At 44.0% G+C, this 24422-nt stretch overlaps 3 protein-coding genes across 4 annotated transcripts; 1 reads left to right on the top strand and 2 right to left on the bottom strand.

Annotated features, from left to right (window-relative positions):
• The first annotated feature begins 1129 nt into the window (after positions 1-1129).
• On the top strand, positions 1130-5710 carry ciapin1 (cytokine induced apoptosis inhibitor 1). The gene is made up of 9 exons (XM_041938554.1): positions 1130-1254; positions 1948-2110; positions 2319-2462; positions 2699-2778; positions 3012-3180; positions 3904-3980; positions 4230-4351; positions 4511-4592; positions 4986-5710. The coding sequence occupies exons 2-9, from the start codon at positions 1954-1956 to the stop codon at positions 5094-5096; spliced, it is 942 nt and encodes a 313-aa protein (XP_041794488.1). The 5' UTR covers positions 1130-1254; positions 1948-1953; the 3' UTR covers positions 5097-5710.
• Positions 5711-5715: 5 nt separating this feature from the next.
• On the bottom strand, positions 5716-13292 carry prmt7 (protein arginine methyltransferase 7). Its single transcript, XM_041938553.1, has 17 exons — positions 13082-13292; positions 12636-12672; positions 12146-12295; positions 11562-11670; positions 11245-11357; positions 10897-11126; positions 10630-10810; positions 10425-10552; positions 9365-9503; positions 9201-9284; positions 9053-9100; positions 8835-8924; positions 8330-8491; positions 7986-8060; positions 7582-7742; positions 6855-6951; positions 5716-6707 (listed from the first exon to the last, which is right to left on the bottom strand). Exons 1-17 carry the CDS (start codon positions 13174-13176, stop codon positions 6549-6551), a joined length of 2058 nt encoding a protein of 685 aa, XP_041794487.1. The 5' UTR covers positions 13177-13292; the 3' UTR covers positions 5716-6548.
• Positions 13293-13543: 251 nt separating this feature from the next.
• On the bottom strand, positions 13544-24200 carry exoc3l1 (exocyst complex component 3-like 1). Of its 2 annotated transcripts, none has more exons than XM_041939058.1 (15): positions 23969-24200; positions 20627-20802; positions 20238-20457; positions 19806-20018; positions 19388-19587; positions 19063-19281; positions 18647-18717; positions 18191-18308; positions 17775-17897; positions 17272-17372; positions 17039-17155; positions 16458-16728; positions 15999-16154; positions 15524-15657; positions 13544-15306 (listed from the first exon to the last, which is right to left on the bottom strand). In XM_041939058.1, the coding sequence occupies exons 1-15, from the start codon at positions 24009-24011 to the stop codon at positions 15120-15122; spliced, it is 2349 nt and encodes a 782-aa protein (XP_041794992.1). In that variant the 5' UTR covers positions 24012-24200; the 3' UTR covers positions 13544-15119. The 2 variants fall into 2 exon arrangements, with proteins under 2 accessions (XP_041794992.1, XP_041794991.1); XM_041939057.1 differs by having other exon boundaries at positions 17775-17900.
• Between the last annotated feature and the right edge of the window lie 222 nt (positions 24201-24422).

Raw genomic sequence — 24422 nt, forward strand, 5'->3', positions numbered from 1 at the left:
ACATGTTTTGTAAGGTTGAGGGAGGTTATGGGCCGTCCCTGTTTGCAGATGATGGAAAAGGGGTGGGAATCTGATGTATTATCAGCCAATGTGACTGTGTTAGCATATGAATGGGCCTTTAAGATGTGTCACTGATAAAAATGAATATGTCATATTTGCCAGGCTTTAAGAGTATGTGGTGGAGCATCCTGCACTTCAGTTCTGATATTAGAACTGGGTGAGGAATAGTTAAGAAAGATTGAATTAGCTCTCCATCACAAAGGAAAAAGGACAGAGGAGGATTAAGGAACACAAGTGGGGCCTTTTGTTTGCTGGCCTCCTGCCTCACAGTGGCTGTTGTTAATTTTTATATTCTAAGCTTGATCAGAGACTGTGGGAGATCCAGTGATGGCAGTCATAGAGCATCAGAAGGAGTTGCAGGGCTCCTGCTTTCACATTTACACGGATGGTTTTAGAGATTAAACTACAGTGAAACTAGCATTCGGGGTGTATTTCGTGGATCATCAAATAGGGCAAGGGTGGAGGCTTACCGATCAGCTTTCAGTGTACACAGCAGAGCTTTTGGCAATCCTATTGGTGGATAGAGAAGGCTAAGCCAAAGTCTATGTTAATTTGTAATGATTCTCTGGCAGAATTAGAGGCAATAAATCATAGAAAGTCATGTGGGTGTCAGGAAAAAGGGAAAAGGAAAGGGCAGGTGTAGGACTTGCCCTTTTTTTTCTTTTCATTATGCTATTCAACTGTCTGCGTATACGATTGCTGCAGCCTCTCAGAGAGGAAGAGCAGACCAAGTTCTGTTATTCAGGTGGAGGTTGGGTCACTGTGGCCTTAAGAGTGGGCTGGCCTTGCTGAAAGGCATCCTGATATATTTGCCACCATATTGCCATAAAATTATACTACCAAAATTACCATGGGATTTCACAGGTTCTACACAGGTTTTACACAAGTGAAAATACAAAGTCTGTCTTTAATCTCTCAACCATACTTAGTCTAGAATACCCAGAGAACCCCACAAAACTGCTACAATTTCTCCATACCGCAGGCTTGTACCAGTGTATAGATTTGTAGCAATGACGTTGTCCAGACAGAAGGGGGCAGCAATACTGCGCCTAGGCTGTCAAACCGAGGAAGAAGAAGAAGAAGAAGAAGAAGAAGCAGTAGTCGTGCGGATAGGCAGACATTCAGTTGAACAGTTCTTTTGTTGCTGTAGCTAGTTTAACCACCGAAAGCCTTTGAGAATAATCATACAAAAACGTGAGTATATTTTTGTTCGTGTCTAGCTGTGTACCGGAGTCTCCCAGTCTTAACAACGTGTTGATGAACTCGATAAGGACCGGCGTTTTCTGCGTCACGCTGTTTGCTCTATGTAACATTTGCTTTTCACCTGTGTCAACAAACAAGCTAATCCGCTAACTAGTATTTAGTCAGGTTAACCCCCTGACAGTTTCAAACTAAAGCTGAAATAAATAAATAACCAAATTTCTTGACTATGTATTAACGTTATAGAGGAACGACTTGGGCTAAAAGGACTAGAGAGAAGCTTCCAGACCAGTCCGCCATTTTCACATATTAATATCGTTACTTTTTAAAAAAATGTTCTCATTACTAATTATTATAATGGGCTAACTGTTAGCTGCGAACGACTGGCCGTGCTGTTGTTATGACAGCAAAATAATAGTGTCAAGGTCATTTGATTTTTTTATTCTATGGGATTGACTTCTGGTTGTAAGGGAACCTTCGTGTTCAGACAGCTTCCTATTCTTATGATAAGGTTACATGTTTGATCGTGATGGTGGCGTGTTTATCGGGTCTACGGGTGTGCTATTTGCAATGAAATGTGGGGTTTTAACGTTTTGCAAATCATCACATTCTGTTTCTATTGTTATTTACACAGCATCACAACTTTTTTTTGAAACTGGATTGTCTGACAACTTTTTTTCTCTCCAGGAAGCCATGGCAGACCTTGGAATCAAAGCAGGGGACAAGGTGCTGTTGGTTTGGGCTCAGCCCTCAGCACCAGCAGCCCTGAAACAGTATGCAGAGGAACTGGGTGCCGCTGTTGGTGCAGACGGCAAAGTATCAGTGGAGAACATGGAGAGATTATTGCTATGTGAGTGACTCTACACCTGATTTTAAGTTACAAAAGCACTTTGAAAAAGCGCTTTATTAGACTGAATCACAATGTATGGCTGAGAAGAGTGTTTTATTACCATGATAGATGTGACAAATGGGTTCTTCATCATTGTCTGTGACAAGTATAATACAGGAGATGGAATGAATTTAAAGTCAGGAGTGACATGATCCTCTCCTCTTCTCAGCCTCCCATTCAGCGTCCACCTTCGACTGTGTGCTCTCTTGCCTTCTGGCTGACAGCTCCTCCGTTCACAGTTTGGAGACTCTAGCAGAATTACTCAGAGTCCTCAAACCTGGTGGGAAGCTAGTTCTGGATGAAGCAGTTACAGGTGAGAGAGAGAAGTTTTGGTCTAAACTATTATACACAAATGTTTGAAGTCTGAAAGTACAATGATACGCACTTTTATTTTGCAATTTTAAGTGATAAAGGGAAAGATTTTTGAACCGCATGTCTTCCAAGATGGAGTTAACTCATGCCATTAAAACAGGTCACTGTGCTGCAGTTTTCAGGTTGTCGCACTGATTGTGGTACAGTGTGTTTGATGTGTTTCTTTCTGTGTTCTAGGAACTGAGACGCAGAGTGTGAGGACTGCCGAGAAGCTGGTGTCGGCTCTGAAGATGTCGGGCTTCATGTCAGTGACCGAGGTGAGTGAGTGTGAAAAACCTGTGTCTGCAAGTATGTGGTTGTTGTTTAAAAACAGTTAACATTAGTTTTCTACAGCTATGATCACTCTATTATACATTGTGCATGAAAAGGAAGAGTTTTACTCTCAAAACCACAATAGTCAACCACATCCATTAAATCTTTCATGAAAATGGGTAAATATCTGCACCAGTAAAATCCTTTTTGACTCTTTGGCCCTCTTTCTTTCTTCCAGGTCAGTAAAGCAGAACTGAGTTCCGAGGCGTTGAGCTGCCTCAGGACAGCCACTGGTTACCAAGGAAACACTCTGTCTCGAGTCCGCATATCTGCCTCCAAACCCAACTTTGAGATGGGATCATCCACCCAGATTAAACTGTCATTCGGGAAAAAGACGCCCAAACCAGGTAGGTTTATCAACCAGTTTTATAGTTTTTTTCCAAAGGGTATTTTTGTCCACATCTGTTCATCTGTCACGTGTGGTGCCTCTGAAACCACTGGTCAGATTTCAGATGGAAACATCTGATAATGTCTCATAATGTTCAAAATGACTCAAAAAGAAAAAACACGATGAAGTCATATCTTGCATATTGTTGCGTTGATGCAGGATAAATGAAACTGGCCTTAAAGGACTAGTGAGCAGGATTGAGTGACATCTATGGGTGATGGAGCAGATTGCAAGTGACTGAATACCCCTCGCGTCACCCTTCCCTAGGGTGGCAGCTAAAAACATGAACAACATAAAAGGTGCTCCTTCGAGACAGTGTTTGGTTTGTCCGTTCTTTGCCACTGTAAAAATATGGCGGCACAACATGGCCGACTTCGTGGAAGAAGAACTCCCTCTGCAGATTTACAGAGCTCATTCAAAGGAAATCAAAACATGATTCTTATTATCACAAGATTAAACACCTCATGGTACTAAATCCTGCACCATGGTCCTTTAAATCTATCTGGTGTCCGTTATTAACATAAGTATGTGTCTGTGTGTGTGTGTGTGTGTTCAGTGATACTATGTATAGCCATTGAGCTGCAAATTTGTGTTTACTGATGTAACTTATTTGCTGTTGTATCACCTAGTTTGTTGTCAAAGTTAATGTGAAGTTAATATTTGCAAACATTTGTGGTTTTAGCAGAGAAACCTGCTCTGGATCCCAACACGGTCAAAATGTGGATGCTGTCGGCCAATGACATAGATGATGATGATGTGGTGAGTTATGGATTTTATATCCTTCTCTGTCCTAATAGAGGGACTCATTAAACACAGTGTGGCCAGCTCGGTAGGGAGGAAAACATATACGCTTGACCACAGTGTAACACCTCACATACAGTATTGCAGTCAAACCTGTTAAGAGCCATACAGAAATATTGCTTTAGGAAATGCGGACTGTCATGCACGTGTCTCTCTACACTCTGTGTACCTTGTCTCTCTTGTCCCATCTGTTCTGCTGTTCTCTAGGATCTGGTGGACTCTGATGCTCTGCTTGATGAAGATGACTTGAAGAAGCCTGACCCAGCATCTCTTAAAGCACCCAGCTGTGGAGAGGGAGCCAACAAGAAGAAGAAAGCCTGCAAGAACTGGTGAGGTCATGTTTTGAAACCATAGCATAGCATGTCATTGGCACGTGTGATTGCAGCTGTGACAGAAGGAGCTGGGCTGTCAGAATACTACTTATCTTACATTTATCTGTGCTTTAGAAAGCATTTAAACATGATTCAATATGTTGTATGTTTGTGTAGCTCATGCGGTCTTGCTGAGGAGTTGGAGCAGGAGAGTAAAGGAAAACAAAAGCCTGACCTACCAAAATCTGCCTGTGGAAGTGTGAGTATATTTAGAATTTTATAAACTGTCTGAAGCATCCACGTTTTACAGTTTGTAGCTTTTTTACAGCAACATCCATATTTGAATTATTGTAGTTCACCACTCAGCTAATTGCTTCTGCTGATATCGAGCTTCAGGTGGTTGTTGTTGCTCCATGTGATGAAGCTCTCTATCAGTCCTCTGTACTCCTCTGGAAATAAGAAAATACCTTTTATTAAATCCCTTTAAAGTCTGCACTACATATTTAAGTCTGGACAGACATGGAGGTAAATGCAACTTGAATGGTTGGTGGAGGCGAACAACCACGAGGCTGTAATTCTAGCTTCTCTCCTATCATAGTAACATGTTGGCACTGTGAAGGAATAATGATTTAATGATTTCTGTTTTTGGCAGTGTTACCTTGGTGATGCGTTCCGATGTGCCAGCTGTCCGTACATAGGAATGCCAGCGTTCAAACCAGGCGAGAAGATTGTGCTGGACCAGAAGACGCTTACAGATGCTTGAAATACTAGATTTCACACATCATACTGCTCATGATTAAAAAAAAATTACATTCCTTGTTTTCCATCCAGAAGCATGATCCCTTCTGCAAAACCACTGAGTTGAAAGCGGCTTTTTCCCTGGCGTCATTGCAGATATGATGGGGGTTTCTGCCTGTCTGCTCAGCGAGACGGCTTGTTTGATGGGTTTTAGTGTTTGAAATTACACCACACGTCATCTTGTGTCTGATGATTGTGTCCTCCTGTACCAGAGGTAGCAACAGCACTTCATGTTGGCTCAAGAGTTTAATTTGAGCGTTTTGCAATACAAGTTTGATCGTGAGCAAGAGTGAGATTTGAATTAAGTTTAAAAAAGTGCACTGTCACTGCTGTTAATTATGTAAATGACTGTGAGAATTACCTTGAGGGTTTCTAGGAAATATTTAGAATAACTGAAGTTCTATTTACGCCTCACCACTGACGTGTGAAACTACATAAGGTTCACCAGCACAATTCAGGCATAAAGAGGTCCATAGACAGTGTATAAACTGTCCAATTCAAGCGTATTTAAGGCAAACAGTTTGCAAATAAAACATGTTGCTTTTTTGTGTTTTATTTTAATAAAATAAACTAAGGCCACACTTTATAGGCATTCCATTTATTTCACTGAATGTGGCTAATAGTCATCTTATGGTACATTTTCATACAGTATGTATCAGCACATTACTCCATCACTGTTGGGATACCAGGACCACAAATGACGACGAGCGATTCTCAGTGAACACGGACAGTGTCCAACATTTAACAGTCTTTGAAGTAGTATTAGCTGGGAAGAGCTCAGCAGGTTGTCACTGCCCTGCTCATCGTTGCAGTCTGTACTTCAAAAAGAAGTAAAATTCCTTTATGGAAACTCTATGACAAAGATACCAAACACTGGACAACCAATATAAAACTTTAGAAAACATTTCTATAACAACACATTTGGCTTTGCTAGGTGGCTGACCCATTAATCCACAAAAGCTGTTGGTCGACACAAACTACAGATATTTTGCTGTGGTGACCCTAATAGGTTACTGAAACGCATACCATTTTGCATCTCTAATTTCACTGAACATCCATTAGCCAGTCAGTCACATCCACTTTTGATGTGATTTTATAGTAGAATTGCTAAATACTTTACTAATTGCTTTATAGGGGTCCACTAATACGAATCAGAATGATTAATCATTGATAGCATTCTGTGGTGGACAGTTAAGGTGCTCCACGGCCTTAAATCATTGTATTCTTGTCAGTTTTGGTGATGATAATGGGCACATTGTTATTTTTTAGAAATTGAGTTACAGCAGCTTCAGTCGTAACAATAAAACCATACTGCCTGCACCAACAAAGTTAAATATGCACCCAAAATGGCAAAAATGCAAACAATGGCTGGAGGTAAAAGCATCAAAAGTCTGTTCTTCAGTCAGATTGCTTCACGTCACTGAGACTCGATGCTGAAGTCCATCTTAATGTCTCCTGAAGTGGGTTCAAAAGTGAAGCTGTAAGACACGGCGGCTCTGCCATCACCTGAGCTCTCCCACGGTGACCTGAGAAAATACACTCCCTGTTTCCTGTGTCGACTCCACTCACACTCCCCCTGCAAGGAAGGCACAGCAAATCTGACACACATCTTTCGACTGTGGACGAAGCAGTAAGAGCTTGATGTTTAGACGAGCAATGATTAATTGAGGGTACAAAGATGATCAATACGTTAAGGAGAGGGTATAGGTAAAGACTGTGATACCTGCTCACTGATTGGTCCTATCAGACCTGCACTGACAGTGATGTCATCAGTTAGATGATATTCCATCCACAATGCAACACCGTGGCAACGACCCATCCTGAAACACACATTTAAGCAGACTGTAACAGCTCTGCAAGGAGAACATGTGAAGGGAGAGTTCCTGAAACCCTGCTGAGCCACAGCGTCTACCTGTGGAAGCTCTGTTCATGTCTGCAGGGCCATCAAACACTAAGTGACGGAGCTAGCTGCTGTTCTGTCTCCATCAAATGTCTCACAATGGGAGGAAATAAGGTCTAGCTGTTCACACATCTGAAACAAATTCTCAAATGAGGGAACTTGTCACAATCAACCAGTCACACTTCCATTCAAAGCACTACTTCACAGAGTTGTTCTTTACTTAGTTTCTACATGCTGAAACACAGCAATGATCTGACTCTTCAACACAATATCATGGGCTGTAAAAGCTGCTGCTTCCTTTACACTCAGAAATCCTGAATGATGAGGTCAGTATGGTTAGTTGTAAAGGACATATAGGAGAGCGGTCTATATATAAATTCTAATTTTGGGGTTAACAGAGTTAAAAGATCAGTTTACACCAAATCAATGTCGAGTTACTGGACACACAACTTCCTTGGTTGTACTCTATATCTTAGAGTAAACTAGTTTTTCTAATTTGGTATATGGTTTTTAATCTCATACTGACAGAAGAAAAAAGGAAAAAGAATACCTTATGAAAGGCAGCGAGCCCTGACAGCTGATTGGCCTCTGAGGGAGACACTGTGTGAAGTCAAAGGTCATGACCTCTGCGGACTGGGTCAGAGCACGGCACGGGTACTCCCAGAGAGGGTGGGGCTCTGCCTCGCGTGACTCGTGGAAATCCAGAGAGCGCTGAATGGACAGATGAAGTGAGTTATTTTTAAAAAGAATTATTACAAATAAAAACCATACAGACTTTGGAAACATGGGAAAGTCAATACAGACTTCAGCCTCAACTTAAATACACAAACAATAGATGTAGGTGTTCATCTTCTGTTATGAATTTTCTTTTATGGATTGTTTTCTTTTCCATTATGAAAACATCATCCGCTTCCCTGGAGATTAAACTGGAAGTCAAAACTGACAAAGCAGTACCTGGACCATTTCATCCATGGGTGTGACATCAAAGCCCTCACATGTTCCACACGGGGCTCGTATCCTCCACAAATCCTAACAAACAAGGTAAGACAAATTCAACAGGGAATTACCTTTACCTTATACCATTACGCAATATAGCTCTAACCATTTAGAATTTTGCATTAAGGTTCTTAAAAAACGATACAGCCTTCCATAATAGACGTCAATATCCTAAAAAAGTCAAGGAGACCCTGAATGAAATATCTGTGAAAGACTGCAAAAAACAACAATGGATTCTCCTTAATGTTTATTATTAAATGCTAGAGGTCAGCAAAAAATGAAAATATTCCCATCTGTCTCACCTGGAACTCTACAGCCATCATGTGGAGTGAGGCAGAGCAGGGCAGGATGGTGGCGTCGGGCCGGAGAAGGCCGGCCAGGGCGGTCCGACAGTACCAGAAGAACAGCGAGTGCCACGGCAGGAGGCTGGTGCTGAAGTACGGTTCACCCATCAGGACTGAGATCTGTGTGAGAGATGCTTTTCACTCACTGCACTGAGATACACACCTCTCACCTTTTGTTAGAGTATCAAATTGCACAAAATACATTTTGTTTACTTTATTTCAATATCAGATAGGTTGAATTCCAAATGCACAGCAGAGCAGCCGAAAAGCAACAAGTTAAAGCAGTATTAACTGATTTTCAGCCACTCTGGGGAAGTAGAACAAGCTTGTAAACACAACACTGACTTAATTATTGATGTTTTAATTGTCTCAAGATTTTAAAATGTGCTCTCTAACCACCACCTCTTAATAAAGACAGGGTGCAGGCAGCAGTGCACATCATTGAAGTCTTGGTCCAAAGTACCTGTTCTGCTCCTAGATCATTAGTGGTCAGCTGTTCAGGCCTGATCTCCAGCAGCTCAACACCTCCTTTCATCGAGTTGGCCTCCAACATCTGCAGAGGAAAGTGTGCAACATCAGCACTCGAGATTTGTGCTTTCATGGTGATGTACCTAAAATTGTGAAAATATCAAAGATTGCCTGACATTGTTCAGATGGTCATTAAATAGTTCTCTCATTTACCTGCTCAATAACCTGTTTGGACATCCTGGAGCTTTCCAAACTGTAGACCTAAGCAGAGGCCAAGAGAATAAAAAGAAGAGTCAGCAACAGCCTGATGGTGCTGGTTTGTAAAAGTACACTATGTGCCCACATGGTCAAGGTAGAGTACCTTTTTAGCTCCGAGCATGTGTGCAAACACAGGAAGCAGACTTCCATCACTGACGCCGAGACACACACTGTCCTCCCTCAGAACCTGGAGTTAACACAGGCAGTAATCAGATTACAATCACATCCGTTCACTGACAGGTAAGAGTGTGGTCGGCTGTCACTTACGCTGCGCAGTGCGCTGACGTAGTTCTCCGTGCGCCGTCTGTCGTTGAGTTCACCGAAGCGTGGCCGGGTCCAGACCAGGTGAGCCTGGCAGGTACAACACGGCCGAGAGGGAAGAGCGTCAGTCTGTGGGTCCTGTTGGCTGAGGACGACCAGAGAGCATTTACACCTTGTGATGCTTCAAAGACACACCGGCACGAGAACTACCATAACAGAACTAACTGTGTTTAACGTTGACGTGTATTCAGCTCAGGTCAGTGTTTCCTATTGCTGAATGAGATATCTTCATGTGTTTACCCTGGACTCCATACAAACTGACTGCTAATGACTTTAGTAGCACCTTTTTGTCCAACTGACCAACACCTCCTGAAAGATATTGGCTAGATTTCCATGACTAAATATTCATATTAAGCACATTCATGCTCCCAAAAGGATACATCCCTCTGAATGTAATACTGTAGTCACTCAAGATGAAGATCATGCAAGCTGAAAGTGTTTAACTCAATCTAAATGCACTTAGAACAGTAAAATGTTGAGAGTGCTGTCCTTTCTGTCAGAAGCATACTTGTGTTTGGATGGACTGAACCACTGCAGAGGCCATTTAACAGCACAGCTTAATGCCAGGATCAGACAACGCTATATTTTTCTCTCTTGACATGGTCACTGTGACAGATTAGATAGTCAAAGTCATACACTCTTGCCATGACTTGGCGGACCGCATGTTGGACATGACAGCACTCATTTTCCTTCCTGATGCCCCACCTCTGCTGAGTCATGCTACCACTGGGCAGTTATTACTGTATGTAGTCTGATCCCATAAAATGTCTATATTTTATAATTCTGTTTTATATAAGGGTTATTGTCTGGCTCAAAGAAATAAATAAAAACAATTCAATGGCTGGTGGAAGGAAGAGTATGTGATAGGACTAAAATCTCCAGACAGCTACTAAATGGAGCATGTGGTGAGATTGATTTGTCAACAGCTGATGTTCTTGTTCCTGTAAATTGCTGCTGAGTGTAGATGTTCATGTTAATATAGAGTATACTGTCTCCGAGCGATTACCTGTGAGACCGCAGGCTGTACCACAGACTGTAGTCATCGTGGCAGACAGTCAGACTCAGCTCCTCTCCTTCTGTAACCTGCCTCTCCACAGACAGGAAGTAGACACTCTGCATCCAGTGGTCCCGCCACTGAAACACACCACAGACATCAGCAGGGGCTGATGGGAGCCTAACACAGATCAGCATAACACTGTCCTGTAACTCACTGGAGCCATCTTTGGCTGTGGGTATGTCCAGCTGGGAGCCATGGTGCACACAATGCTTCCACTGGGGTCCATGTCGAGGTCCCACCAGGACAGGACGACCTGGGCTCGACCTCCAGACTGAGCCACAAACTGGGAGGAGTGGGACCGGAATGCGCTGCTTACTGGCTTACTGAAATCCACACTGAGGGGGAGGGAGGAAGAGCAAGAATGTGAAAAACTGATGTTGAGAGAGAACAATCTAGGAGCACATGTTCTTCTCTGTCATACCTGAACATGGTGCAGAGAGGACTCAGCGGGGTGAAGCTGAGCGGTGACACCTGGCTCAGCTGGATGTCACACACCGAATGAGCTCCAGCACAGCGGCTCACATCGGGCAGCGGGGCCAGACGGGCCCCCTCCACCTCCACCGGCTGCAGCTGAGCCCAGCTCCACAGCAGCTCCGACTCCACCAGCTGGGCGTAGACGGTAGCCCGATGAGGAACCGCCTCACAACCCTCCTGCAGGGTGGGTGAGGGTGCATGAGGAGACAGATCTGACCACCAGCTGGGATTATACTATATATTCATGCAGCAAACACAGTCATATATAAATACACAAACACACACACACACACACCTGGACCAGATTCTGGTGAGCATGTTCATAGCTGGGCAGGGCTCCTTCACCTATCAGCTCTGTATCAAACAGTTCTGTGATCAGAACATTGGCCTTCATTTGCATATCTCCATCTGTATTCAATAACACACACAACACAGATCGTCAACACAGACACGCCAGAAACATCAGGTTCTTCTCTCAGGACACCAGTTCACAGAGGATCTAATTTAAATTAGAGAAAATCACAGACGGTGCAGTTTCTACCAATCAACTGACACCCGTATTCATACATTATTGCTGTGTTTGTGTGTATGTGTGTGTGTATTCTCTCTGACCTGGCCCCACAGTGACATCAGTGGAGTGTCTGTTAATAATCTTGATCTTTTCAGAGAAGCCGTTCTTCTCCACAATGCACTGTGCCGCCTCGGCCATGGGCTTAAAAACCTGCGGACACAAAGGAAACCGAGACGAAGCCTGAAGCTGCATCACTTCTGAGACTGGCGAGTGGTAACAGTCAATTTGATCATTTAAGTAATTTATCAAGCAAAAACGCAGCTCTAATGTCCAATCATGTCACAGTCAAAAAGTAAGCAAATTTAGCATGCATGCTAAACAACAACAACAACGTATTGTGTGTTGAAAGCTGACATGGATAAACAGTGGATAAAATCTTCATGACATCACTGTTGAGTGTTACAGGTGCAACAGAGAGGGGTAAAACAGGCCTTAAACTTTCAATCAGAAAGGGCAATAACTCACTGATTTTCAGCCCGGTGTTAAGTTACTCTTTAAACAACTAAAGCTGACTGACAGGATACACACATTACTTTTAGCAGATACTACACAGTGAAATACGTGGACTATGTGCAACAGGTGATGCACAGTCCTCATCCAGTAAATACAGGAAGAGCATTTCCACCTCCACAGCGTAGCAGAAGTCAGCTCCGGCAGTGACGGCCATCATGGACAGGAGGCCCGTTCCCGTCCCGATGTCCAGGACGATGACCTTCTCGCCACGGGCCTTTACTCTGGCTACGGCTGCACGGATGCCCTGGTAGTACTTCACATTCTGGAGGCAGAAAGTACATCAGCTGTTTTCAGGTATTCACCATTATGAGAGGTGCACAGCGTTTTCTTATTACTAAAAAAAGATTCTGGTTTAATGCCTCAGACCAAAGAAAATGACAGAAATTTAAAGCATGTGCAGACTTTTGATACCCTGTGATAACACACATCTATATGCAGAGGGCACCCTATCACCAACAGTCACATACAGATAACAGCTCAAATATTGCATGAGAAAACTACTTTGACTTTGAAATAACTACACCGCCACAGAAAACTGTGCTCCTTTAGGAACACAGGTCAGATGAGACTGTTTAGGGAGTGAGGCTGATGTGCACACTCACCCTGTCGTGGTCATGAAGCATGTCTGCATAACAGGACCTGAAAGATACACATGCTAGACTGATCACAGGACATCACATTCAGGTGGACTCTCACAAATGTTTGTTAATGTAAAAATGACAAGAAGTTGATTTAAAACTCAAAATTAATTAATTAATTTATATAAATGTCCTTATAAAACCTGTCAAAATAAAGTTGGGTTGTTTGTTGATAAACGTTCATACTCAGTGGAAAAGAAGTGAAGATTTTTTTATGGATTTCTAGCCTCAACTCTTCCCTTCGGCATACATGACAACAGAAAAAAAGGGGTTTAATTGTCCGGTAGAATGATTTTGTCATGCCTTCATGAATTTCATCGCTCCACCTATTACAAATTCCCACCGACAACCAGACAACACGAAGCCGTGTGCAGCCTCCATCCATGCTGCGATGCTAAGCCCGGAGCTACCTGGCTATCTCCTGGTGATAGTCGTACTCCTCACTCTCCTCCACCCAGTCTAAAGCTCCCGAGGTCGGGTTGGCTCTTCCACAGAAGGTCTTCATCTCTGACACCACTGCTACAACACTCCGCTGAGAAGGGCGGCTAAATACAAGCTGTACACGTTTTACAGTAAATTCGGTTATAGAAGCAGCGTTGCCTCTAAGGGAGCGGCCATCTTTCCCGGTGACGTCACCAACTTTTTGGATCACGTGATTAGCAGTTTTTAAATCACCTTTTTAGTTTGCCTTTATTAAGCAGAAAGAAAGAATAGTACCCAATTCACTTTTCTTATAGCAACGCTATAAATGTCATGAACTACATATGCATGCTTTTTGACTTTGTTACTCTGATATGAAAATAATGACATTATGATAATGCTAATATGAAAAGCACAATAATAAAAGATGCAAGTTTAATTCATAAGGCATTTATTTAAGCATTTATGTGACAGAGTTTACACTGTGCTTTAGAGGTTGGCATTGAGCCAGAACAAGGGAACTATCCTTTGAAATAACAGGAAACACTGTGCCAAAGGAAACTGAATATTCATACATAAATACAATAAATACATTAAAAAACACCCAATATCAACAGCAATACATGATAAATTGGAGAAAATAACAAATATGTGAAGACAAGTTAACGACGAAGTGATTTTAAAGGTGATTTTAAAGGAATGGATTAGCAGCCTCAGTTCCTCAGGTAGATGGAGCCCTCACTGAAAACCATGTTTAGTCCAAACTGTAATGTGATGATGTTTTAATAAGACTGTGTTTATATTCTGAAAGCCATATACCGTATACTGCAGCTAATAAATCTGCTTTCATCTGTTTAAAAAAACATTCAGATGCTTCATGGATTCCATCCTTTAGTTCCTCACGTTGAGACCATTATATGATTTCATTTTGAAACATTAACCATTGAACCACATCTACTTATTGATTGGCCAATTCAAAATCCCATAGTTTATTTCTCCAGCAGGAACAATCAAAGGAGCAAAGCAAAGGCCTTGCAGTTCAATACGTTCAGAAATAAGGTATATAGTAGAGTAGTTCTTGAATATCTCACAGCTGCTCTGTGGTTGTCTGGTCGTGTTTTTACTGGTCAGGATTCAGAAAGGTGTCTCAAGTTCCCAATTATTGATCTCCAATAGGTGACATTGTGTTATGTGATGGATGTTACTAAAACTGTTGGTTCACCAAGTCATTAAAAAACCCCAAACTTTTCAGTAGTGATATGTAGCCATGCAAATCCTTTTGGTTTTGTGCACTGAGGTTTATAGATATCTGCCTCTAAAATGCCTGCTGCCACCCAAATACAGTGAAGGTGAAAGAAATTTAGCTGATGGTGTTCAAAGCATTTGTTAAGTCGAAAGCAGTGTCAATGTAATCTGTTATTAATGAACAGTGAACTAATCCTTTAAAGCTGCAATGTCCATTTGATAGCGTCCTGCACCAGCAAAGCTGGAACAGAGAGAGGACTGTGTGCATAAATCACTGAGACACATGACAACAAGCTGTGACGGGTTAGAAGTTACTGTTTTACCATTCATCACCAATTTAGCCACAGTGGCTCATAGATTCAGGATTTTACCAGACTAACGAGGTTCCGCTGAAGTTAGACCTGGACCAGCAAGTCACCAGCTCAAATCTCTGGAAAAATTTGTAGGTGAAGGAAATGAAAATGCATCAGTCCCCCCCCCTCATTCAATAGATCAGACCTTTAGCCTCCTTCTGTGGGCAACAAAAGATGGCGATGGTGGCACTGGTGCTTCCAGTATGAATGATGTGCGTGTGAAGCGAGATGGCACCGAGGAAAAATCAAAGAGCTCAGTTGTTGCTCCCCAGATAAATGATGAGTGGCAGATTTGAACACAGGTTGTCCCTCCAACAACATAACTTGAAACTCAGTAGGAACAGATTCACCAGCGTCCTTTTGTTTGGTCCTGCACTTTTTCCTGTTTAAAATGTTAAAATCTGAGCTGAAGATGCAGTTTCAGTCCCTGTCAGGCACACTTGGCAGTGGGCAGACAGAAGGCCATGGTGGAGGGAGGCACCAGGATATCAGTGAAGATGGGCCGGTATCCTACAGGCAGAGGGGGGGCGCTCTGCTCCAGCAAGTCCAGTACAGCCCCTCTGATGTCCCTGGACACATCGCCACGAATGTCCAGCAGTACAGACACATGCTCTTCACTGAGGGAACAGAAAGACGATGACGGCACAATGCCTTGGTCATAAAAAGTCTGTATGTGTAATTTAATCAACAAAACATTCATGATTAGCACTTTATTCAGTGGAAGAGACGTACTGTTATCTACTGCTGGCATAAGACTCTTAGAAATAACCTTTTTTTAAACAAAACCATTGGTATTAAATAATAAAACCATGAATTATATATATATCAGACTACCTGATGTCAGGGTATTTGGCTGCAAGTCCAGAAACTTCCAGAGTGAGCATGCCAGGGTCTTTCAGCCGGATAAAGTCAGCCAGGACGGGAAGTAAAGCCAAGGGATTTACCTCAGGTACTGACCCCTCACCCTCCTACAGACACATGAGTGTATATGGGACTTTGCAGACAGATATCAATCCGTTTAATAACATTTTAAATCTCTAAGTATTTAGTGTTTTATTGATTCAAATTGTTTTCAAGCCATGATGGGACACTGCACTACAATTACTATAGCTATGACTTCTGATATTATAGTGGCATAAACAATGAATTATTAGTACATACTAATGTGCACTGCAGTCATTATTTTCCATGAATACAGTTAGGTTCATAGACTTCTACAAAATCTGTGGAACACTATGATACTGAAAAGTGTTCAAGTGCACGAATGAACTTTTCTGAGACATGACAGCAAACGTCAGGTCCTCCTCACCAGGCCGTGGAAGATTTCTCTAAACTGCTGGTCGTCCTGAACCATCTGCTGGCTGAGCTGCCTTCTGTCCTCTGCGCTGCGACACACCAGCCTCTTCTGCATTAGGGCCCGGACATACTCCACCACCATCAGCCACTGGGCCTCCTCCTGCAGACGCTGTGCACACAAAAATTAGATTCAGTGGCAGTGTTGAGCACACAGACAAGGTCAAAGCAATGAGAGGACAAGGAGGCATGCAGCTCCAGTGTAGATGTTCCACCAGCATTCTCTGAGTTTAATAGATTGATAAGAATGAGAGGACTGTGGCAAAGAATACAAATTTCATGCAGTTTCCTGTAAATTTGACCTCAACTCAGATGCCTAGAAATCAGATTCAAGACATGTATGAACATTATACTTCATCCTCCCATCTGCGCTACCATCTGCACAACGGGGACAGAAAGAGAGCAAAGCTGTGACCTGTCGGCAGGGTGGTCGAACCCGGCCGTACAGCTCCAGGTGACGCTCCAGGACGCTGCAGAGCTTCGGGGTGGGGTGTCCCTGGACCAGCCAGGGTCGGGTCAGCAGGCCTGGGAGGATAGGCTGAAGGTCCAGCAGGAGCTGATCCATAACCAGGCGACACGCCCGTCTCACCGCCCGGTCCAGAGCTGCCAGAGGGTTGGGAGGAGTCCGAGAGAACTGCCCCGCTGACCGGGACGACTGCTGCTGCTGCAGGCTCTCTGTGGACTTTCTGCATCAAACACAATATGGATGCTAAAAGCTGCGGCTGCCTCTCCTTTGTGAGAGGCACAGTCTGATTATACATGTACATGAGTGCAGGATTACACGGATCTTCTTTGTTTTCTAGTACTCATTTATTTACAGTCTGAATCGTTTTTTTTTTTTTTGAGCAGAACACAGCTGCCACATCATTGCCACAATGTTTGCCAACATGATATTAATCTATTCTGAAAGTGACCAAAATGAGACTAAACATTCGTGTGGTAAAGCTCTGAAAGCTTTGTCAGTGGTCATTCACCACCATATTTCCTGTAACTCACTTGAGGATGATGCAGTTGCTGATGGAGGCCAGCAGATAGTGGAGGTAGAATTTGTTTTTGTTGTTGCTCGGATCCCGGCGACGCTCCTTCCCAAATTCCACCAGAGCTTCTCGAAACCTGTGACGTGAAGGAAAATGGAGGTGAAGGTGAAGACGTGCCTGAGCCTGTTTTATACACAATGACAGTAAAATGGCTGACAGGCAGCCGGAAGGGCAAATTGCACAGACGCACACCTGTTAAGGAGGTTCTCCATCTCATACAGTCCCATCTGTATCGTCTGATCTCGAAGGGATTCTCCAATCATCAGAGCCACCCGGGCATTCTCCTCCAGCATCTACCACAGTCCCACAAGCAAACAATGATGAAATCCACACCACCACTGCACCAACATCATCATTACAAACAGTGTCTGCAGGAAGGGGGAGACATCTTGGCCACTTGTGTACTCTTTCGGTCACTACCCACAGCTGGTGACCAGAGATACCTCCAAAGCACTGGTCCTGCTCCAGAACCAGGACAGAATGTATAATAGTCCTGCTGCATGTGAGATTTGAGAGACGAGTCACACTAATGGAGCAGATAAGCTGTGTTGTTGATGTTCCTGCTGTCAGTAGAGGTTGATAAGATGTATGTTAAAGTGTATGTTGGTGACCTTTCTACCTGCAGACTCTCTCGCTCTCTCTATCTGTGTGTGTGTGTGTGTGTGGCTGGCTGTACATTTGTATGGCATGTTTACCTGTGTGATGATAGTGGGCAGGCTGGTCTGGTAGAAACCTTCGTGGTCTGTATCTGGCTCCTGGTCTCTCTGCCAGTCTTGCAGCTCCACCTGTAGAGCTTTGTGCATCCACTCTGATACACTCTTCTGTCACAGCAACAGCATGGACACACACATTGAATGTAGCACGCTGCTCCTCTACATGTTGCAGCACTCTTTAAATGGTTCCTACACATCCAATTTCAATATTCCCAACTTTTACATCTATGAACTGAACTTATTTCAACAGGCAGTAATAATGAAATAAAATAACAGATGTTTATCAACAGAATGTCATATGATCGCTGTCTAACAGAAAATGTGTAGTTCTATGTACATCCGTACTCTGTAATGTATTTCTAATTCAGTTTCAAAAACAACTTCTGGGGTCGACTCACCCGAACACTCTGCACATATTTGCTCTGCAGCTGCTCCAGGCCCTCGCTGGAGATGAGAGGTCCTAGTTCTTCTCTCTCCATCTCAGTCAGCAGCTCCGGATGCCCCATCATGTCTGGGCTGCCAAACCAAGACTGTCAAACTCTGAGCTTTTGGCGGTTAACAACGTCCAACACAACAAAACAAGCTTGAAACTTTTACAATGTGAAAGTTTCAGAGAAAATTATTATTATAAGTGATTTTCAGGTTCAAGCTGAACTACTGGATCAATTCTCCTGTTAAAAGATGTCCCCTTACACAAGTTAGAGTTCATAATGTGCTGAGATGCGTTCAATGTCCAACTTGAGAGACCGAGTTACCTCAAATCCACACCGAGATCATCCTGAATGTAAATTTAGCTGCACATTAGGTAAATCATTTTGCAGACAGAAGGACGAAGAATAACGTGAAGAGCTCACCTGTTGTAGATGTGTAGCACCCAGTTGAGCACAGCAAAGATTTCACCACTCTCCAGGTCCCAGCTGCTAACCTAGGACACAAGCTTCACTTACATGTGCACAGCGAGGACGTCCCCAGTTTGGAAACAGTTCATTCAGTAATTTTATGACTAATCTTCAAACTCCAGTTGGTGATTGCCATAGAGAAAATAACTGCTAATTAAAGGTATAATTTCTCATTTATTTTGAATTTATTTAGTACAGTCCCTTAAAAAGACTGTATTACAGTCTCATGGCTCTGACTGCATTGTATGTAAACCATGATCATGCATGGCAGAAAATAACCCTGTCCCTGTAATAGTCTCTGATTTGTGGTCATCATAGGGAGAAGTTAGCTAAGCTAGCTAGCATTGGCTCATTCCTCTCACATCACTGACCTGTGCCAGGTGAGCGTGTAAACAGCGGTGGCTGGCCCTCAGGTAGGCTCCTGTTAGCCGGTAGTGTGACGGTACACAGTGCTCCAGCAGGTGGCGTACAGTGGCCAGGTCAGCCATGATGCCGTGCTGGAGAGCAGAGAGGTGGCCCGCCAGACCCGGCCCACGCGTGTGCAGGTAGGAAACGCTGCGGAAGCGTGCAGAAACCGCGTCCTCTAGTACCTGAAAGAGAGGAAACGTGAGGGAGGACGGACTGTAACACACGATTAGACTTTTTAAAAGGGGAAACCTGGTAAAAGGTGTTATGTTTGTGTCAGCTGGTGATGACCTGGAAGAAGCATGCTCTCCAGCAGCGAGGCCGTCCCGGGGGCAGGGGCCTGGTGTTGCCTCTGGCCCCCCCTCTCTCATCCAGTAAAGCTCGGTCCAGGGCCTCCTCCCGCTCTACTATTCTCACCGCCGACACAAATGGTGTGGGGTTTTGTCGGGCCAGGGCCAGAGCACTGCTCACCACAGCCCACAGCTCCTTCCCTGAATGGAGTGATCACCAGTTGACAAAGTCAGCAACTATTGTAGCTGGAAAACAAAGTGGAGCATTCAGCAGCTGAAGAGATACTAGAGACGTTATCCGCAGGAGTTGGTGAATGGCAAAACAACTTAATAAGATAATAATACTAACAGACTTTTTTGACGTAATTAAACTCTTGTTAGTGAGAAAACTGTAACGCGTGTCTGTAAGATCTCCTCACCAAGGGCGTCCACCAGTTGCCCGACACCGGAGAAATACTTGGCCACCAGCTCCTGGTCCTCTGTGCTGAGTGCACTTCCTGTTGTCCCAGCGGCACCGTGGAGCTGCCAGAGGATGTCGTCCTGCCAGTGCTCCAGATCCATCAGCCGGGCGTGGGCCTCCAGGAGCCGCCGGGACTCCACCAGACGCTCAGTCTCCAAGACCATGCTTCGCACTGCAAAGGCCAAGGAAGGGAGGAGGAGGAGGAGGGGGGGTTATTTATGCTATAACCTTTTGCTGCCACTCTGGGCTGTTAAAAGCTAAAGCTGCATATTTTAGTTTCCAGCAAAAAAATGTTCTATATTGCAGCATAAAATAATACATTAAAACATGAAACTGAATTCATTATGAATGAATGATTTCAGGCCTGTGTGTCTGCAAAGCAGCGTCGCACCGGAGTAAAGTCGTGGCAGGTTGCTGACGGCAGCGAGGAGCTGACAGTGGTTGACTGACACCTCCCTCAGCCTCTCCAGAGACTTCACCCCCTCCGTGTTTCCAGTGGAGTCCAGCCCTGCTTTCTTCAAAGCATGTGACACCTCCTTCAGCTCGGCCCTGGCCTCCCGGAGCTGCTCCAGACCCCAGCCTACCCCCTCCAGGTACGACTGGACCATGGACTGTGAGGAAAGCGGCAGTAACATGCAGCAGCACAGTGGTCACTATTGATTCCCACTGATGGCTAATAGCAACAAAGTCTGCTTAAGTGCACGGCTGCAACCATTCAGCAGACCAGCCAGCGAACTGAGGTCATATTGTATCGTGCATGTGTGTGTTTTGATGGGTCACCTTGAGTCTGGTGTGTATGGAGGCGGTCCTCTGACTCTCTCTCTTCCTGTACTGGCTCAGGCGCTCCAGATGCTCAGGTCGACAGAAAACACCCGACGCCCACTTCAGGGCAGCACCGCGGGCCAAACACTCGGCCCGCTCCACCTCTGGCCATACCTCCGCCACTGGCACTGTCTCTGATGGAGAAACAGACAGAAGACAAGGGAGGAGAAACATTATGGAGCAATTCTGAGGGGTTTCCAAAAAATGATAAAGAATTGCATTGCTTGAAAATATATGTCATTGCACCACCACTCAAGAGTTTTTATGTTGGAGACACAGCAAAGAGACAGCCCTAATTACTAAGACAGATTGTATATTTAGTTTCACAAGCATGTATGGGAGATAGAAGACATAAACACAAAGGGTTGAGTTAAAGGAGAACTCAGCAAGTTTACACATAGAAGGCTGTTCATGGGTCTCAGGCAGTACTCCTGTAGATGAATAAGCTGTAAAAAAGCCTTTCGTGGCTCTAGAAGGAGTGGAGTGACATCTGATAATTTGCCTCAAGTGATGTCACTTGAGTCAATGTTTGAAAGAGCTGGAAAATGAAAAAAGCCCTCTTTATTAGCTGCTACTAGCGTCTGCTAGCATTCTGCTCCACTGAATATTTTTTTGTTTAACATGAGTCCGACCATGTTGTAGGAGCGCACTGTTGAATTGGTGTAGTGCTTTTTAAAGCCCCGATCTTAGATTTTATTGAATGTAATTTAAGCATTTTTTTTTTCTGGTGACAAACATTTTTGTTTTGGGTCATTTTCAATACTACCACTAGAAGTTGCCAAATGTCAGAAAGTTTCAAATTCGACAAATAGGGGCTTTAAAATTCAGTGACAAACCCCTTTTTCCAGGAAATGCCATATTACAATGAAGCCCATTGACAAATGCAAGTGATTTATAAAGCACGGCAAAGCTTGATTCAGAAAATCAACAGCCATATTTTGCCTTGTTGCTGCAGCTGCATCACATAGTACTTGGTTTATCAGTTAGAGGGAACCAGAGACCACACTCAGACTGAGCATACAAACATATACAATATATGCACCAGTGTGGTCTCAGTTCTCATTGGCTTTTAAGGGTTTCTGCCTGAGAATCAACAAGAGATCATTTCATTCTATTTCACACAGGCCACTCCTGCTCTCCTGCAGGGCTTTATAGCAGAGGTGGGCGACTTCACCTGAAAACAAAGCTATCTTCATAGAAAAATACAAACACATTTATTCCATAAAGCATAAACCATCATACATTCACTGGGTGTGATTACAATTAAATGGACTAAAAGGATCAAGAGACTTCAGGATCTGGGTTTACCACCTCAGCTGAACAATTGGAAAAAAAAAAAAATTGGACAGCCCTGGTCCCAAGTGGGTGAATGCTTTTAAGATGTCACAGTTTAAAAAAATCTCAAACTGTAGAACCAGAGGAAGAGGAAACTGACTTTTGAAACCGGGGCACATCCTTCCCCGCGACAGAAAACCTAGAACTGGCCCAATTATCTGCCAAATGAGGTTTAACTTACTCACCGGTGTCATTATTTCTGTCTCCACAGCAGCTCTGTCTCTGACAAATGTTTGGAGAAATAAAATCCAGTGTGCTGTGACAAAGTTTGTTTTCCATTATTTGATGCTTTTTACAATCTGTTTTCCATTCACCAGCTCAAGAAAAGTACATCCTGATTTTGTTGTAGCTCCCAATCAAAATATTGTGCCCTAAAGTCCACCCAGCTCTCTCGTGCTTTCACCATTCACCAATGAGCTGCCAGTCATATCCCCCATGTAAAGAGACAATCAGGAGCACGCTGAGCAGCAGCAGTACTGATGTTTAGGACTGGGATGTGCAGCACAGTCACATTCCTCTGCAACATGATGGAAAGCATCTTTTTATAGCAGAGAGAAGTGAAGCTCTGTTGTCAGTCGAGCAGTCAGGTGAGCAGGATATCATTTCTCATCTGTTAGCCAGTCAGACGCGCAGCTGAGCAGCCGCCAGAGTCACGTGATAACGCCTCCATTTGAATTGCACATCTTAATTGGTCTTAATAGAATAATGTGCTGGTTAGTGACTCAGCAGAGAGTAATGTGCTGTGTGTGCTCACCAGCATTGAGCAGCCTTTCTGTGACTGCAGGGTTGAAAGTTCAGTTGATTGTGTTCAGATAGCAACACTGGAACAGTCAGAGATTAGGCTTGTGCCACTGAAAGTCCAGGTTTTGTCAGTAAGAGGTCCTGGCAAGTACAGTCATTCACAACCCTGTGTTTGTGTGTGTGTGTGTGTGTGGCTGTTTGGATGTCTCAATTACACAGACAGGGCTGTCTCTGTCTCAGAGGAGGTCATGGGACACTCTGCTATCTCCAAGCAAGACTAAATCTGAGCACTGAAACATCATCAGCAGCAGCTCTGCCAAACAATAAACCATAGAGCTCATATTCAGGAAAGTGGTGAGTGTCGTGGAAGCTGCTGCTGCAACAGCACGCTCAAAAACACAACTGCCCAGAGGACAATACAGCAGTTACTCACGGTTACCGCACTATAATGCTGCTGTAGTGGCGGGTTGGTATGGAAACCAGCAGACTCTCTGGTCATGATGGTACATGGTGGAGGATTACAGCTGGTCTGATGGCAACACGACAAACAGACCTACTCCTGAGAGGCCTGTGCATAAAATGCTGCGCAGAGTTTTTCTATGCAGACATTCAGCGTCTTTAAAGAGGCATTCCACTGTGCTATTCACATAGAGCACAAAAGATACCACTGATATCTACGTTTTATGGAGTTTGACTTAGGGACTAAGAGCCAGCACACCTCAGCCCTTTGCTGCACCATTATTTTATTAATCTGTCTCTCCAGAATCCAACTTTATGGACGCGCAATACTAAAATGCTGGATTGCCCCTTTAGATTTGGCTATTTTCTTTTCAAAAATCATGAAATATGTACAGTTTTTGTCATTCTTTTGTGGGTACTAATGTATTGAAACTGCTGACACTCACAGTTCATTCCTAGTTGAGAAACTTTCACCAGCAGGTTCATTTCCATGACAAGTGGACGACAATATCTGCTGATGAAGATCATACGATATAGATGAAAGCTGTTTTATCCTGTCCTGACTGGCCTGTCTTGACCTCACCTGAATGGTTCAATTTGAAGAGTTCATTCATTTATTTCAAAGGTGAGCAACACCACACTCAGCTTTGTTTGGTCTCTAGCTGTGGAGAGACTTTAGACGTGGGTGTTGGCCTTTTAACGTAATGTTGTCAACAGGCAAAAAGTGTGTGTCTGCATGCGTGTCCAGCGTGTGTGTCCCGTTACCTTCTGGTTTGTCACCACCATTCTTCTGGTCCCCTGCTGACATTGAAGTTCAGTTTTCAGCCACCCGTCCACCCGGCGAGTCTCCTTTTCCCCGAGGGCAGGCACTGAGGGTGCCCAGGGTGCAGCGCTGGCAGAGGAGGGTGAAGAAAGGCAGAGATGAGGCAAAGGAGAAGAAGAAGGAGAAGAAAGGGTGGAGGAGAGAGGGCACGTATCCATTCTACTGACGGCTTTCCTCTTTTCCCTCACACACACTCTCCCTCCCTGACACATCCTCTGCTGAGAGGCCGGCAGGAAAGGGAGGGAGCTGGGGGGGAGGAGAGGGAAGAGAATAATGCTGGAGGGGAGGAGGGAGGGTGAGGGGAGGAAGGGGCAGGGATAGCAAGGGTATAGGGAGATATGCTGCATTCACGGGCCCGTTGAGAAGATGGAATAAGTGCAATTAGAGAATCATATT

Source organism: Chelmon rostratus, chromosome 6 (genome assembly GCF_017976325.1).
Source record: "Chelmon rostratus isolate fCheRos1 chromosome 6, fCheRos1.pri, whole genome shotgun sequence".
Taxonomy (NCBI): domain Eukaryota; kingdom Metazoa; phylum Chordata; class Actinopteri; order Chaetodontiformes; family Chaetodontidae; genus Chelmon; species Chelmon rostratus.

Excerpts from the sequence above, each read along its gene's own strand:
- exoc3l1 (XM_041939057.1), bottom strand. The coding sequence starts at position 24,011 with ATGTCAGCAGGGGACCAGAAGAATGGTGGTGACAAACCAGAAG. Across the intron at positions 20,803-23,968 it reads TGGTGGTGACAAACCAGAAG|AGACAGTGCCAGTGGCGGAG; the intron begins GTAACGGGACAC and ends TTTCTCCATCAG. Across the intron at positions 15,658-15,998 it reads GAGAAATCTTCCACGGCCTG|GAGGGTGAGGGGTCAGTACC; the intron begins GTGAGGAGGACC and ends ATGTGTCTGTAG.
- ciapin1 (XM_041938554.1), top strand. The coding sequence starts at position 1,954 with ATGGCAGACCTTGGAATCAAAGCAGGGGACAAGGTGCTGTTGGTTTGG. Across the intron at positions 2,463-2,698 it reads TCTGGATGAAGCAGTTACAG|GAACTGAGACGCAGAGTGTG; the intron begins GTGAGAGAGAGA and ends TCTGTGTTCTAG. Across the intron at positions 2,779-3,011 it reads GCTTCATGTCAGTGACCGAG|GTCAGTAAAGCAGAACTGAG; the intron begins GTGAGTGAGTGT and ends TCTTTCTTCCAG.
- prmt7 (XM_041938553.1), bottom strand. The coding sequence starts at position 13,176 with ATGAAGACCTTCTGTGGAAGAGCCAACCCGACCTCGGGAGCTTTAGAC. Across the intron at positions 9,285-9,364 it reads ACGTCAGCGCACTGCGCAGC|GTTCTGAGGGAGGACAGTGT; the intron begins GTAAGTGACAGC and ends TGTTAACTCCAG. Across the intron at positions 9,101-9,200 it reads ACATGCTCGGAGCTAAAAAG|GTCTACAGTTTGGAAAGCTC; the intron begins GTACTCTACCTT and ends GCCTCTGCTTAG.